General features: G+C 30.9%; 1 protein-coding gene across 6 annotated transcripts in view; it reads right to left on the bottom strand.

The window, feature by feature from the left end:
* ASCC3 (activating signal cointegrator 1 complex subunit 3) overlaps window positions 1-14,018 on the bottom strand; it is a 307,070-nt gene that overhangs the window by 190,082 nt on the left and 102,970 nt on the right. For all 6 annotated transcript variants that reach the window (XM_045544081.1, XM_045544080.1, XM_045544082.1 and 3 more), the window contains 3 exons: window positions 11,605-11,769; window positions 6,533-6,709; window positions 3,888-3,959 (listed from right to left, as the gene is read on the bottom strand). In XM_045544081.1, coding sequence (XP_045400037.1) covers window positions 3,888-3,959; window positions 6,533-6,709; window positions 11,605-11,769 — 414 coding nt within the window. The remainder of the gene's footprint in view (window positions 1-3,887; window positions 3,960-6,532; window positions 6,710-11,604; window positions 11,770-14,018) is intronic.

The raw sequence follows: 14,018 nt of genomic DNA on the forward strand, positions 1-14,018 counted from the left end.
AATAGAAAAAAAATCACTGCAGCAGTACAATCTTTAATAATAGAAAATTATAAACATTTAAAGCACTTAATAATGGAGGAATAACCAATAATAGAGAAACAGCCGATGTCACCTTAATGTCACAGGGACAGTGCAAACTTCTGAAGATATTATGGGTTTTATCAACATAAAGACCTGTATTTAAATCCTGGTGCCACCCTTACCTAGCTATATGACCTTGGGAAGCTGCTTAACATGTCTTTGGTTCATTTTCTCCTTTAACAAAAGGAAATAATCATGCTTATGTCAGAGAATTAGGAAGATTAAAAATCCAAAGAGACTTACATGGTATCTGAAAATTAAAACCTGAATAAAGATGCCTTTTTCTCTCTTGCAGATGTTAAAATTGTGAAGACTAAGTAGAAACATTAAAAAATGTTTCATTAAGAAAAAGAGTGAATATAAAACTGTACATAAAGTATAATTATAATTTGGTAATGCATTATAAGTAATATTTAAAATTAAGTTTGAATGAACAAAATTAAAAGCCACATGTGCAAATGAACAAAAGACTAGTGGGAAATGTATATAAATTATAATAAAAATGTTAAAATGGTAAAATAATAGAAACTATGAAGAAAATTTTTAATATAGCCATTTATTTTTATCACTAAAAAAAGTACAGGAAGTATGTAGGTAGTTCTGTAAAACTTAAGTCAGTCCTACTATTATGGAAAACAAACATCATCAGTAATCATCCAAAAACAAAAACTGTGAGACCTGCAGCTTAAGCCTCACTTTTTAGGGGACACAGCCTTAACAAAAGGTCATAGTTTTCTTTCTCTAATTCTCATTTGGAGAGAAGGACTTAAGCACAGATCTGGACACGATCTCAGATCCAAAAGTTTATCAGCAGACTTTCAAACCCATAATCATACTTTACACAATCACCCATAGTGCATTTTTCAACAGACAAGAGGGCAGGAGGTGAAGACAGCTTAGAGGTCATGCATTCTTAAAGAGTTGGCAATCATGGATGACATGATGCACACTCAAAAGGCAGATAGGTAATGCTTGTCTTCAACTTCTGCTACAGGTGTGTGTATTCTCCATTCCTAGATTTCTCATGCCCCTGGTCACTTGGAAGCCTTCTTTGGGATATCTCCCCAAGTCTGTCCTTTCTAACTAGGCAACAGCGCTTTGAACCTAGTCCTCCAAGAAGCTTGTACTATCAGAGTTTACTACAATAAGAGCCTGCCCTCAATAAGCTTTGACTTTGAAAAGCAATGTAATCCATGGATTTACACTAAAAATAAAAGAGCTGGCAATAAGATCTCATCTTTACTCACTAAACACTCACAGCCAGCAAATGTACTTTATAAATCATGATTTCTAAGGGGACATCTTAGCTCCTATTACAGTGAGGGAACTATGCCAGAAGAGAAAGATGGGGCAGTTTTCCTAGAATTCCTTAAATTACACCATTTATTTGTATTTTTAGCCAACTACAATAGAAGATACCACTGCTACTTTTCCCAACATTTAGGGATAATATATTTTATTTTTTAAAAGAAGTATTTTACAATGTAAGATCATATAAAATAAAGCTATAGTAGTACAACAAATATATTTAAAGAATAATTATAAACCACATGACAGAGGCTATAACCCTAAAAAGATGAATGACCCACAGTTTCTAATGCCTTAAAATAGCTATAGTACTGCCAGTAATAACATTATTAAGCTATTTACTTATATTAGTTAGAATTTATAACTATATATGTTTATACATGAATATATACATTTATCAATCTCACTAAAAAAAATTGCAAAAACTGCTTTTGTTTTTTAACTATTATCCCTAGTAATGTAGCAAGTACTCACTTATCAGTCATTAAGTGCTAAGTGTGATAGAAGAATAAATGACTGCTACTTGGCAGGCTGAGGCAAAGGGATTGCTTGAGCCCAGGAGTTCAAGGGCAGTCTGGGCAATACAGTGAGACTATTGTCTTAAAAAAAAAAACAAAAAAAAACAAAGAAAAAGATGAATAATAACTTTAATTTCTAGGGGCAACACATATTTCTATTAGTGGCTTCTTAAATTTTTTCATAGTAGTTGCAAGGCTGTTCAATTACAAAAGATACTATAAGAAGTGTTAGCTGTTTTCTTGACTAGAGTCAGCAGATAAAATATCTACTACATGTTTCATAGTAAAGTATTTACATTTTAATTTTCATTATTTAAAAAGAGAAAAAAAAATAGAGAAAAAAATTTTTAACAGTACATATTCATTTATACTGAAATTTATAGACCAGAAAGGTTCTCTTGTAATAGAAGAAATGCCATCACAATTAAAAATTCTGATTTAAAATGTGATTAAATCACATTTCAAAATTAAATGAAGATACAGACTAGCCAATACAATATTGAAAGAGAAGAATGAAATCAGAGGACAGACACTGACTTCAAGACTTACCATAAAGCTGCAGTAATCAAGGCAAGGTGGTATTGATGAAAGAATAAACAAACAGATCAATGGAACAGAACAGAACTCCCAGAAATAGACCCACACAAGTACAGTCAAGTGATATTTGACAAAGGAGTAAGGAGTAAAGATAGTCTTTCAACAAATGGACATCCAAATGAGAAAGTGAATCTAGACAGACTTTACACCCCTCACAAAAGCATAAAAATAATGCAACTCTTCAAACAGTTTAATGAGTATGAAAGGAAAAAAACCAATGGAAAATACATGCCATAAAGTGATACGGTATTATCATTAGCAGAGACTCTATGGATTGAATTTGAAAGTACACTAGTAGAATGACCTAAACATACTATTTTATTTTTTACAGAACCTCATTTTCTTCATCTGTCAAGTGAAGAAAAAGTACCTGCCTCATAGGCTGCTGAGAGAATTCAATGAGATAATGTGATATAATTTTATCAGTTTCAGGCATTTATTAATAACTAGGAAAAGTTAGCCACTATTATTATTCTATAATTTAAATACTCATGATTTCTTTTTTTACAAGTTATTCTTAAAATCAAGTACATTTTCTTGAACTCTTGAAATTAGTTAGAAATCTGATTTTAAAACTGTTTCCTCAAAAGAGACAAAATGCCTCAAGGATACTAAGTAGGCAATGTTCCACGCATTCAAGTCCAATTTATCTTTTGTTGTATATACTGGGGTTGCAAATAATATTCAGTCTGGGAAAGAAGGATCCTACTTCCTTTTTAAAATATTTGAAAACTAAAGGGCCAGAAAAATACTTCACATGTCATTAAAGCCTAACATTGTAAAAAAAAAAAAAAAAATCCCATAATAAAATAGTTATCCAAAGAACCATAAACAATTGGGCAATGAATAATTTTACACAAGCAATTATTATCACTCCATTATTTCTCTTAACAATCTCCACTTTGAACTATGGAGAGTTTAAAAATAAACTTACTTTTTCTACTTACTTCCTAAATACCATAAAACAAAATAAAGCTTTATTATATATTATATTTCAATTAATAATACTTTATGAAAACAGTAAGAATAATATAACATTTAAAATTTTTACATTATATAGAAAAATACAAATTAAAATGTTGGAGGTATGAGAGGAGGTTGATACTTTTTTAAAGATTGAAAGAAACAGAAATGCAAAGGATAAAATCTTTTTTTCATTATTTAATAAAAACGGCAAATAAAATAGCATGACTTCAATAGTGGGATGATAATATTATCTATGAATATTTTTATGACTTAGCAATTGGGTAAAACAATTATTAAGAAATAAAACCTCTGAGACATTATTTCAGAATTCAAGAAAAATTTCTCACAAAGAGCCTAGAAATTAATAACTTTTATCATTAAGCACTCTACAAACAGAATAAAATAAATTAAGCATACCTGGTGTCCAGCCTTTACTTGCTTCAAAACACTCTCATAACATACTTCATCCATGTTATTCAATTGCTGCATCTTGAAGTTTTAAAAACATGAAAAATATCAAATGAAGCAATTACAAACTTTCTAGCTACCCATAAAATTTTGCCAAATACAATCCATCTTTTTTTAAACTGTAAGACTAACTAGAATACAGAAGCAATAAATGAGATATAAATATCAAATATATAACCCATAAGAAACATATACAATTAAAAAATACAAACAAAATACCTCAGACAATAGTTTCAGAGTACTAACTTTCTAAGAGTGCCATGTTTTTAAAAGGCAGTATCTTTAAGGATAATACACTAGTTATGGATATTTTAGAATAAGTTTTAAAGTTCTATTGTCCCCAGAAAAGCCCATTCTTTAGGCTGTTTTTTTTTTTTTTTCTATTTCATTCTATAAACCATAATCCTTTCCTATTATCATTCTCAAAGTTAGGAGCACACTACAAGTTGAATCTGAAATGGCACATAGATCTGAAACCTAAGGAAACATTATTTCTGTAATATATACAGAAAGGGTTGTTATTCTTCTACAGAAACATTGTTCAGATTAGCTGGAAATAAAATATGAAATTTATGAATTAAGAAATGGTTTCATTTTCCCGATTAATGACAGCTTCTAACCAAAAAGGTAAGGTGGCTAACCCAAAGGAGAAGACATGTGACCCAGCCTATATCTCTCTACTACTTAACATTAATTGATAAGAGTTTGGAGAGGATGAAAAGCATCGTGTATATCTGCAATGACCATGATTTGGATTTTTTCTTCCAATAATGTAAAGTTTACAGATTAAAATTTTGGAACTGTTATGATTTACAATGGCTAAGTAGGATGAAATGATCATAGGATGATTTACACCCTACTAATGATTTAAAAAATAATCCCCACCTCAAAAAAAAAAAATCTCAATAACTTGTTCAGTGTACTTTAGATTTTCTAGCCAAATCCACTATTTCAAGTTAGATGTATCACTCACACCTTTTTCCCATATTCTTTCACAATGACTGCATCATATCATGATTTTCTGAATAAAACTCTGAAAAACCTGCAAGCATATCTTTTTACATGAAATGACAAATTAACAAGTGGTTATAAAACATACTAAATAACACTCTGGGGAAATGTTTAATGGTTACCAACTATATATTTCAACTGAGTGTAAACTAATAAATTTTAATAAGACAAACATCTATAATAAGTATATAGTAATATGCTACTATCTACACTATATAAAATATATAAATTTTTGCTAAATTTTGACAAATTTCTAAACCTTCAAAATAATTATGAAAGTTCATCATCTAACATCATTTTTTTCATCATTATGATGGTAGCATATTGTGGTGCAAATACTTTGAATTTAATTAGCTTTAAGTGAAATCACCAATTTGTATGACACAACTGAGAGAAAATAAACTTTAAGATGGCTGACAAGCATCTGAAACAATTTTCTTCTCTTTATATCTCTCTGAGATAACCATCTGCTATCATTTAAATTATAAAACTGAAAGCATTCTAAAGCTATAAAGAAATAGTTCTACATTTATCCTAATGCTACACTAAAATAAACTAAATAATCAAATATATATTAAGCCATAAATGAAAAAAACAAGCAGCAAGTATTATTGAAAAGCATTTGAAACAATTAATGAAGGTTAAAATATTCATAACTATTACCATATCATGAATTATCCTTTTGTGCATAAATCTGAAATGACTCCCTATAATTCTAAAGATATCTTACTTTTATGCAATGCAGTTAAAGCATATTAACTGTTGTAGTAACAGTTACTTCTGATATTTTTAGCTGAATATTTTATTTATAATAATAAATAATAAAATGGCCCTATTTTACTAATGAAATTGTTTTTAGACAAGAAGTAATGTAACATATTAAAGACCAAGGTTGAATTCTATCTTTTTCTCTTTTAGTAAATAGGTCAAAATACCTGTGAATATTTTACTAAAGCTATTGCTTTTACAGAAAAATGTGTTGTTGAACAGACTGATACATGTTTACATTTTAAACAAAGGTTTCTTTTATATTCTAAAATAAGTCTGTAATAGGCACCCTAATAAAGTAAATGGTGCATGGTAGTGCTATTTAAGCAATTAGATAAACTTTTTAAAGCACTATATAGAATTTTAGAAATGGCATAATTAATAAGTTGATTATAAAACAGTATTAAACAGAGCATCTCCCTTGATGGTTGCTATGCAATTATTTTTCAATTGCATATGAGGTATTATTATTTATTTTAAATATTATATCAAAATATATATTACCGATTTAATTAAAGCTTGTATTATTTTAAAATGACCTTCCTTAAATCATATCAAAATAGCTTTTTGAAACTTATAACAGCTAAGAATACAAAATACACATTGAAAATAGCAATGCAAACTAATACAAACAACTTTCTGCAGGAGGACTTACCCTACTACAAATAGTTGAAGAAATGTGTGCTTCATTTTGTCCAGGATGACACATTTGTAATGTCTGAAATGGGCTTTGGAGTCTCTAATCCCAAACAAGTATTTATGTCAGCAAAAATATTTTTGAAAATGTAAGTATAATTATTAAAATTAGTATTTACCTTATTTGCACTTTTAATTCCCAAAAATGTCTGTCCAAGAGGTACTGGTCGAAAACGGCCATCAAAGTAGAAAAGTCCAATATACGGATTAACATGTAAAAACGTAGCAACATCAAGGTAGTTGGGTAAAGTTGCAGACAGTCCAAGAATCCTTATCATACTCTGTGTGGATTCAACCTATATGAATTATGTTAATTAAGTATGCTTATGTAAATTAATTTAACCAAATATATTGTCATGTGTTCTATTATTAGGACCTTCTAAAAACTGCAAACAGAAATGAGTCTAGAGGTCAAGTGAGGGACCATCATGTAAGACTTTATAGGCCATAATTCACAAGCTTGATTCTATAGATACATAATAGAATTCTGTACACACTATAATTAAAAATATATGTGAGCATTTACATTAAATAGCTATAAGAACTTTGTAACAATTAAATGTATTTTTAAGTCACAAAAATCTCAGTAATTTCCCAAAACTAAAACTTGTATAGGCCACATTCTCTGATTACAACGTAATATATCTAGAAAAAGAAAACCAAAGGATGGTCAAAAACCTCTATTCACTTGGTGATTACAATGTATCATTATGATCCCATGATTCTGCTAAAAACTGCATAGCTGTTCTCTGAGGAAGTTGTTGATAATTTTGTTTACTCTTGTAGACTCAATGGGTATAAGCAAAATAGTCCAATGTGAATAATATTAATACTTCCAGAATCATCCATCCATCAACGGGTTAGGACCTAACCTGTAGGCACTGGGGATGTAGTTCTGAATAAGACATAGAACCATACATGCAGGGACCATTTGTAGAAGCATAAAGAGGGAGGATCAAAAAATAATAGAAATGGGTGAAAATTAAAATACAAATACATATACAACATTTTTACCATGAATTTGTTTTCACTAACGAAATCTTATGGATATCAGTAAAAACCCAAACCAAACCCCATTTAAAAGCAAGGAACCCTAAAGAGAAATGATGGGCATATCTATTATTTAAGAAATCTCCTTCACAACATATAATAATTAGAAAGATTTTAATTATACTGTAGTTCTATGTAGTACTGGTAGTGATTTGAAAGGAAATGAAAGTGAGATATATATATATATTTCTTTTTTTTTTTTTTAATGAGAAGGGGTCTCACTCTCTTGCTTAGGCTGGAATACAGTGGTGTGATCATAGCTAACTGTAACCTTGAGGCTCAGGGGATCCTCCCACCTCAGTATCATGAGTAGCTGGGACTACAAGCACATGCCACCAAACCCAGCTAATTTTTTTACTTTTTGTAGAGATGAGGGTCTTGCTATGTTGCCCAAGCTGGTCTGGATCTCCTGGTCTCAAGTGATCTTCCCACCTCAGCCTTTCAAAGTATAGCAATTACAGGCGTGAGCCATCACGCCTAGCCCATATTTGGTTTTAAAATCATTACTTAAAACATAAAAGTTACTGAACATATTTTTAAGGTCTTTTTCACAGTAAATACATGATACCCTGGTAAACACCAGGGACTTTTATTTTTGTTGTTAAAAATTCATTTTAAAGCAAAAACTGTTTAAAATCTGAAAGTTTAATCTTATCATTCATAAAACAGTTAAGTCTACGTGTGAAATATTTTATCTGAAATAGGAATAATTTGGAATTTTATGTCCTAAGCTAAATCTGGAAGCTCTATACACTGTACATATTCACCTAAAAAACAATAATTGCTGAAAACTATAAAAAATTAAAATTTATAGCTTCCTCTTTATCATTAGCCCAAAGACTAGGCAGTAAATTTTTATGATATTTTCCCTCACATAAAATCAATGTTCAGAAAAATTCTGCCTAACTGAAGGAAAAGTTAGTTAAGAAGACAACTAATATTAGTTCCCCACTGTTAAATAAAACAGATTTGGAATTTCTTATACTTTTACCTTTTCTAAATTTCTTCTAGTCATGCCAAGTGTGTTATGAATTTCATCTCTAATCCCACCATGCAATTTCAGTTCCTCAACAAAATCTAGTGTCTTGGAAGAGTTTCCTATGATGATTCTACATTTAGTTACACATGTTGCAGTGTGATGTGATGTGAAATTCAAGTGTGATGTGATGTGCCATCTGCTGGGAACATCTGGTAATCACAAGGAACAAACAAAAACAGGAACTTTGCTTTTCAATAAAAATAGTTATGAGTACTGAACTATATATACTTTGGAAATATGAGAAGAATCACATAGATACTTCTGTCAAGGAGATTAAAACCTGGTGAGGGATACAGATGAAGACAGAATTAACTAGCAAGTTGTGAAATTATAACAGAGGCTATGATATGTGCTAAAAATGTGCAAAAGTAGGGGGGAGTGCAAAGGAAACACAGAAAAGGTGTAATTCATTTTGAGGAACTAGAAAACAATTCATAGAAGAAGTGGTATTTCATGGATTCAAAAGACTAGATTTTCAATAAGTGGATGTGTGGAGTTAAAAAGAAAAAAGGCATTATATAATTTGGCATTCATAATTCTTATCTCACAACCAAGAACACATTCTGCTTCAAGTACAATTAATTTAGTCTCTGAGTGAAGGTCAATGGTATTGGAAAGGAAACAGAGAAAAATCACATAGTTTTGTGTGACTGACAGATATGCAGAAGTTAACATTGGACAGATGAGGGCTTTAATAATCTTTAATATTCAGCTAAGGAATTTGAATTTTTCTTAAGACATCAAACAGCAAGTCAACAAAGGTTTATGGGCATAGTAGTGCAAAACTATACAATTAGAATTTGTCCACATCATGGAGATGACAATGGGAAGAAGGAATTAATATATATCTATATTATATACAATATATATTTCTATAACATATATTAACATATATTATAGACTTATATAGTTATATTATATATAATAAATCTATAATATATAATTTTATAGTTTATATTAATATTTATAGGTTATATACAGAAAATTATATTTATTCCCATCGCATATAGAAAAATATACATTTATAAATAATTTATAAAATGTTTTTAAACTTATAACTGCTTAAAAATATTATACATGATACACAATGTTATGTATATGTGTCTATGTACACACATAAAGAAAAGATTTGCAGCAAGATTGCAATCTATGGTGCTATGCCTATAGGACTGACTGCTTTTTCAGTGAAGAATCCTAACAAATATATTAATGATATTTATGTGGCCTCTAACGTTCTATAGTTCCAGAAAGTCTTATTTGTAGATTAATTTTAGCTGGATGGACATACTCTCTCTAGATTGTACACTGAAAGTAAACATGGAACGTGTGGATTCATGCAGTATGGCTCCCTGAAAAACGTCACTAAGCTAAGTATCAGGGTATAAAATCAAAGCATTTTATGATCAAAATAGCTCTCTTTTGTGTAAATGATGCCCTACATGCTCTTGTTGATATACCATGTATAAAATCTGGGCCAGGGCATACCAATTGTAGCAAGAAAGGACCTGGAGAGTAGATTCAGCAGTTTCAGACTTCTCCATGCTTCATCATGTACTCTTGAAATTATAATTAAATTGCATATTAGCTAAAATCTCTGATTTCTGTGAATCTGCTTTGAATATTTCAAAACTTTGTGTTTTGTGTACATGTGTGTATACAAATATTTTCAATTTATGTGGTAAAAAGTGAACATGTCCGAAACACTCCTCCAATTCCATTTCTACTCTTTCATGTATATGCACCATTCTCTAGGCCAGCTTAAAATCTAAATGTAAGCAAGCACTTTGCTTTGTTTACTACTATATCCATAGCTTTATTAAGCAGAAGTTATTGGAGAGGGATAGGTTTGAGGGAAGTTTTTTGGTAAAGATAAAAGGGACTTTGCAATTCTTTTAAGCTGAAGTGATAGTGCCTCCTGAGAGAGAGAAGGTAAAGACATAGAAGAAAGAAAGGGAGTAACTTACAGAGTGACAGGAATTGGGTCCAAGGCAAAGGGAGAAGGGACTTCTGAGAAAAGGACAAGGAGTATAATAAAAGGTATGCTCGTGGTGGTGGGGAGGGGTTTTTTATTTTCTGGGTAGGGAGAGGAAGGGAAGGGATAGAAATTGAGGGAGTTCAAGCATGAAGGACTCTATTTCCATTCAGTAAAAAGTACTGCTGTATAAGAATGAGGCACGACAGGATGATGAAGAGTGACAGAGGAGACTGATGAAGCTCAGAAAGAGCCATATTAAGGAAACAGAAGAAAAGCTGCTTAGAAGTTACAGGGTGATCCCAAGGAGCCAGGTGAATTTAGAGGCTATGAATGCGTAATATACATCACAGTCTATGAAAGTATACTGATGCTAGTCTACATCACTGTGTAATCTTCTCCACTAATGATCAGCAGTCTGGCTAGAGGTGCAGACACGAGTCAATTGATTCACTGTTGTAATTTTGCCAGGTACTCAGGGGATAAGTAAGTTAAGGTTATTAACAAGAGAATTATTTGTCATGGAGTCTTGCTATTTCAGAAAGAAAATAAAAGCAGGGGAATATGAATAAAAGACAATAACAAATGCGGAGTCAAGGAATTAGAATTCTTGATTAGGTTGAAAAACAAGTGTTCATCTTTTTTCTATATATGCACAATCTCCCCCAAAATCTCATTTAAATACTCATGAGTATTCTAAGTTATCTTTTCACATAACGAAAATGAGCTTAGACAGAAAATATCATAAGAATCCTGGTACCAGGAATTTACCAGTTCTAGTTTGGACTATTTATGAATAACCAACAAGGTCCAAAACTAGAGACAGTATGTACATGTCTCCCTTTAAATATATTAATTAAGATGTCAGTATTAGATTTAGCTTTGCAACACAGGTTTAGAAGGAAAGTTTTCCTTTATTTATTCAGGTTAAAGAGATTTCAATAAAATAAGATTTGGAAGAAAGAAAGAGGACTTTTAATGTGAAAATGAAATAGCTAAAGTTTTCTCCACACTAAACTTATCTTTGTTCCCATGAACGATGCATATTAACATTTCATTTGAATGCTACATTTTAGTTTTAAAAACCTGCTCATCCCTCCAAAATAAGCTTATAAATAACTTCCTCTTACCTGCCGTAAAGTACGTGCAACTATGCTTTCTAATACTGGTCCTCTATCTTCATGCAGCAAATGAACTTCATCAAGAATAAGGAGTTTTACAATTTGGGAAAGAGCTACATCCCCAACACTCTTTCTTGTCACTACATCCCATTTTTCTGGTGTGGTCACAAGCATCTATAAGATAAGAAAAGACCATCAAATTAAAAAGGGAAAAAAAATCACATACACTTTTTAAATTTCAACTGTGTCATTCAAAAAGAAATAATTCTGGCCATCTCTATAGAAAGCAAATGAAAAGTGCTTAAAATATCCCAGAACGAAATCTAATTCACTATAGAGAACATTCATTTTGAGAGGACAATTCTTTAAGCTGTGATACCAAGTGATAACTTAAAACTCACTGAAGGTAGTTTGTCAGTGAACTGTAGTGTGAAGTGTACAAAATACATAAATTTTTTTAAGTGGGATCATACAATGTAAAAAAAACAATACTATCTATTAAAGTAGCATATGTTGATATCGATCTTTATCTGAAAAGCGATTAGGAAGTGACAGAAGCATATAAAAGGACATGAAAGAAAAATCAACAATCCACTCTAGTGTTAAACCTACTTTGAACAATAACAGATTTAAAGTAACTTAAGATATATTATCATAAACACACCTAGAGATTACTTACTAACAACTCTTTCCATTAAAAGTCCTTGAAAAACACACTTATATGTTTTAAAAAAACAACCAGCAATTCTCCTAAACTTTAAATTGATGTCACATTAAAATATAAAATAAAGCTAGTTTATTATTAGTAAATGTTAGGAGAGCTACAAAGCAAACTATTAAGTTATAATAATAAATACAAAGCTTGGCTATTTACCTCACCATAAACTTAGAATACTACTGTTCCTTATAATTAACGTTAAGAGGTAATAATGTGGTAAAAGTTAAATTGTAAAATCAAAATTTTCAGAAATCAGAAAGCTACACAGGTTGAGCATCCCTAATCCAAACATCTGAAATCCAAATGCTCCAATAAGCATTTTCCTTGAGCAACATGTCAGCACTCAGAAAGTTTCAGATTTTGGAGCATTTTGGATTTCAGATGTTTGGATTAGAGATGTTCAACTTGTACCACCAAATCTTAAAAATCCTTTCTAGCATTTTATTTTCTATACTTTACTTTCTGTACAGTAAGAAGTGGCTTAATTTATATCATTTTTGATCAATTCAGTTCCCTGAACTAAAATGGCTAGAAAATAAAGTATCACATTTCCTTAATAAAATGGAACTCAAGCAAGACATTTCCATCTGCTCTTGTATTAGGGCATGGGTTAAGTGTCAATATTTTAACTGTCAACTTAAATTTTTCTCAGTACATGTATTTACCCCCTCAGCAGTATAAAAATCATTATTCAAAATGTCCCAATTTTAGCCTGTCCACTGGAGACAGGCAAAATGGGAAAATGGCACAGTTGAGATGCTTATACACTACCAGTATGCCAAAAATTTGGTGGTATATTCAATTTTAAAATGCTTTTAATTTGACAGCAAAACCAAAGAACTTAAGACTTGCCAGAACAATTCATCTTATTATTAAAAATGTTTCTTATATTTGCCTATAGTAAAATTACAATATTCACATGATTATTTAATGACTACTGAATTATTCTTTTCTCTAGCTGAAGTATATTTCTCCTTGAGGAGGGGAAAAGTAGAGAACAATAAAAATTTTAAGCTAAACTTTTTATAATTATTCGCATAATCCACTAATTGGACACCACAGCAAACCCTTTATCAAACATTCCAGAGAGGTAGCGCTTCACTGAATGAAGAATGTTGTGCCTGAATCCAAGTATTTATAGACTTGTCCCAAATCACATTTGTTGAATTTTGAGCTAAGAATTATGGAAGAGATCACAAAGCTTCTTGCCAAATAATACCTGTGAGAGAAATGAATTTGAGTGTGAATTTTACACTTTGTTGTTGTTTTTTTTACCCCATGTATTACTAGATTTAATTAACCTAATGCTCCTTAAGAACAGAAAATGAAAAGATTTAATAGGTAGAAAAAACTGTTACTATATTGGCCAGCTAGCAATTACAGGCAGATAATCAGCCTCCAGTGTTAGACCCCAGAGCTATGGATCTGGGTTTTCTGGGTTTGCAAGAAAAAATCGCGTTGCTTTTAAATGTACTTTTATTAATATTTTTTACTCTACAAATAGTTATTAGAGAGATGAATATTAAAAAGTGATTACTGTTACTAGAGTGGCTTTATAAAGAACTGAGCCAGAATGATGATAAATCAAAGTAGTGGTTTGGAGGAGGAGGAACAGACAGAGAAGAGGCAATAGGAATCATTCTCAATAGGTGAAATGTTTCTAGACTTTATTAGGAGTGGCTTGCACATTTGCCAAAACTCATTG

Source organism: Lemur catta, chromosome 2, assembly GCF_020740605.2.
Source record: "Lemur catta isolate mLemCat1 chromosome 2, mLemCat1.pri, whole genome shotgun sequence".
NCBI classification, from domain to species: domain Eukaryota; kingdom Metazoa; phylum Chordata; class Mammalia; order Primates; family Lemuridae; genus Lemur; species Lemur catta.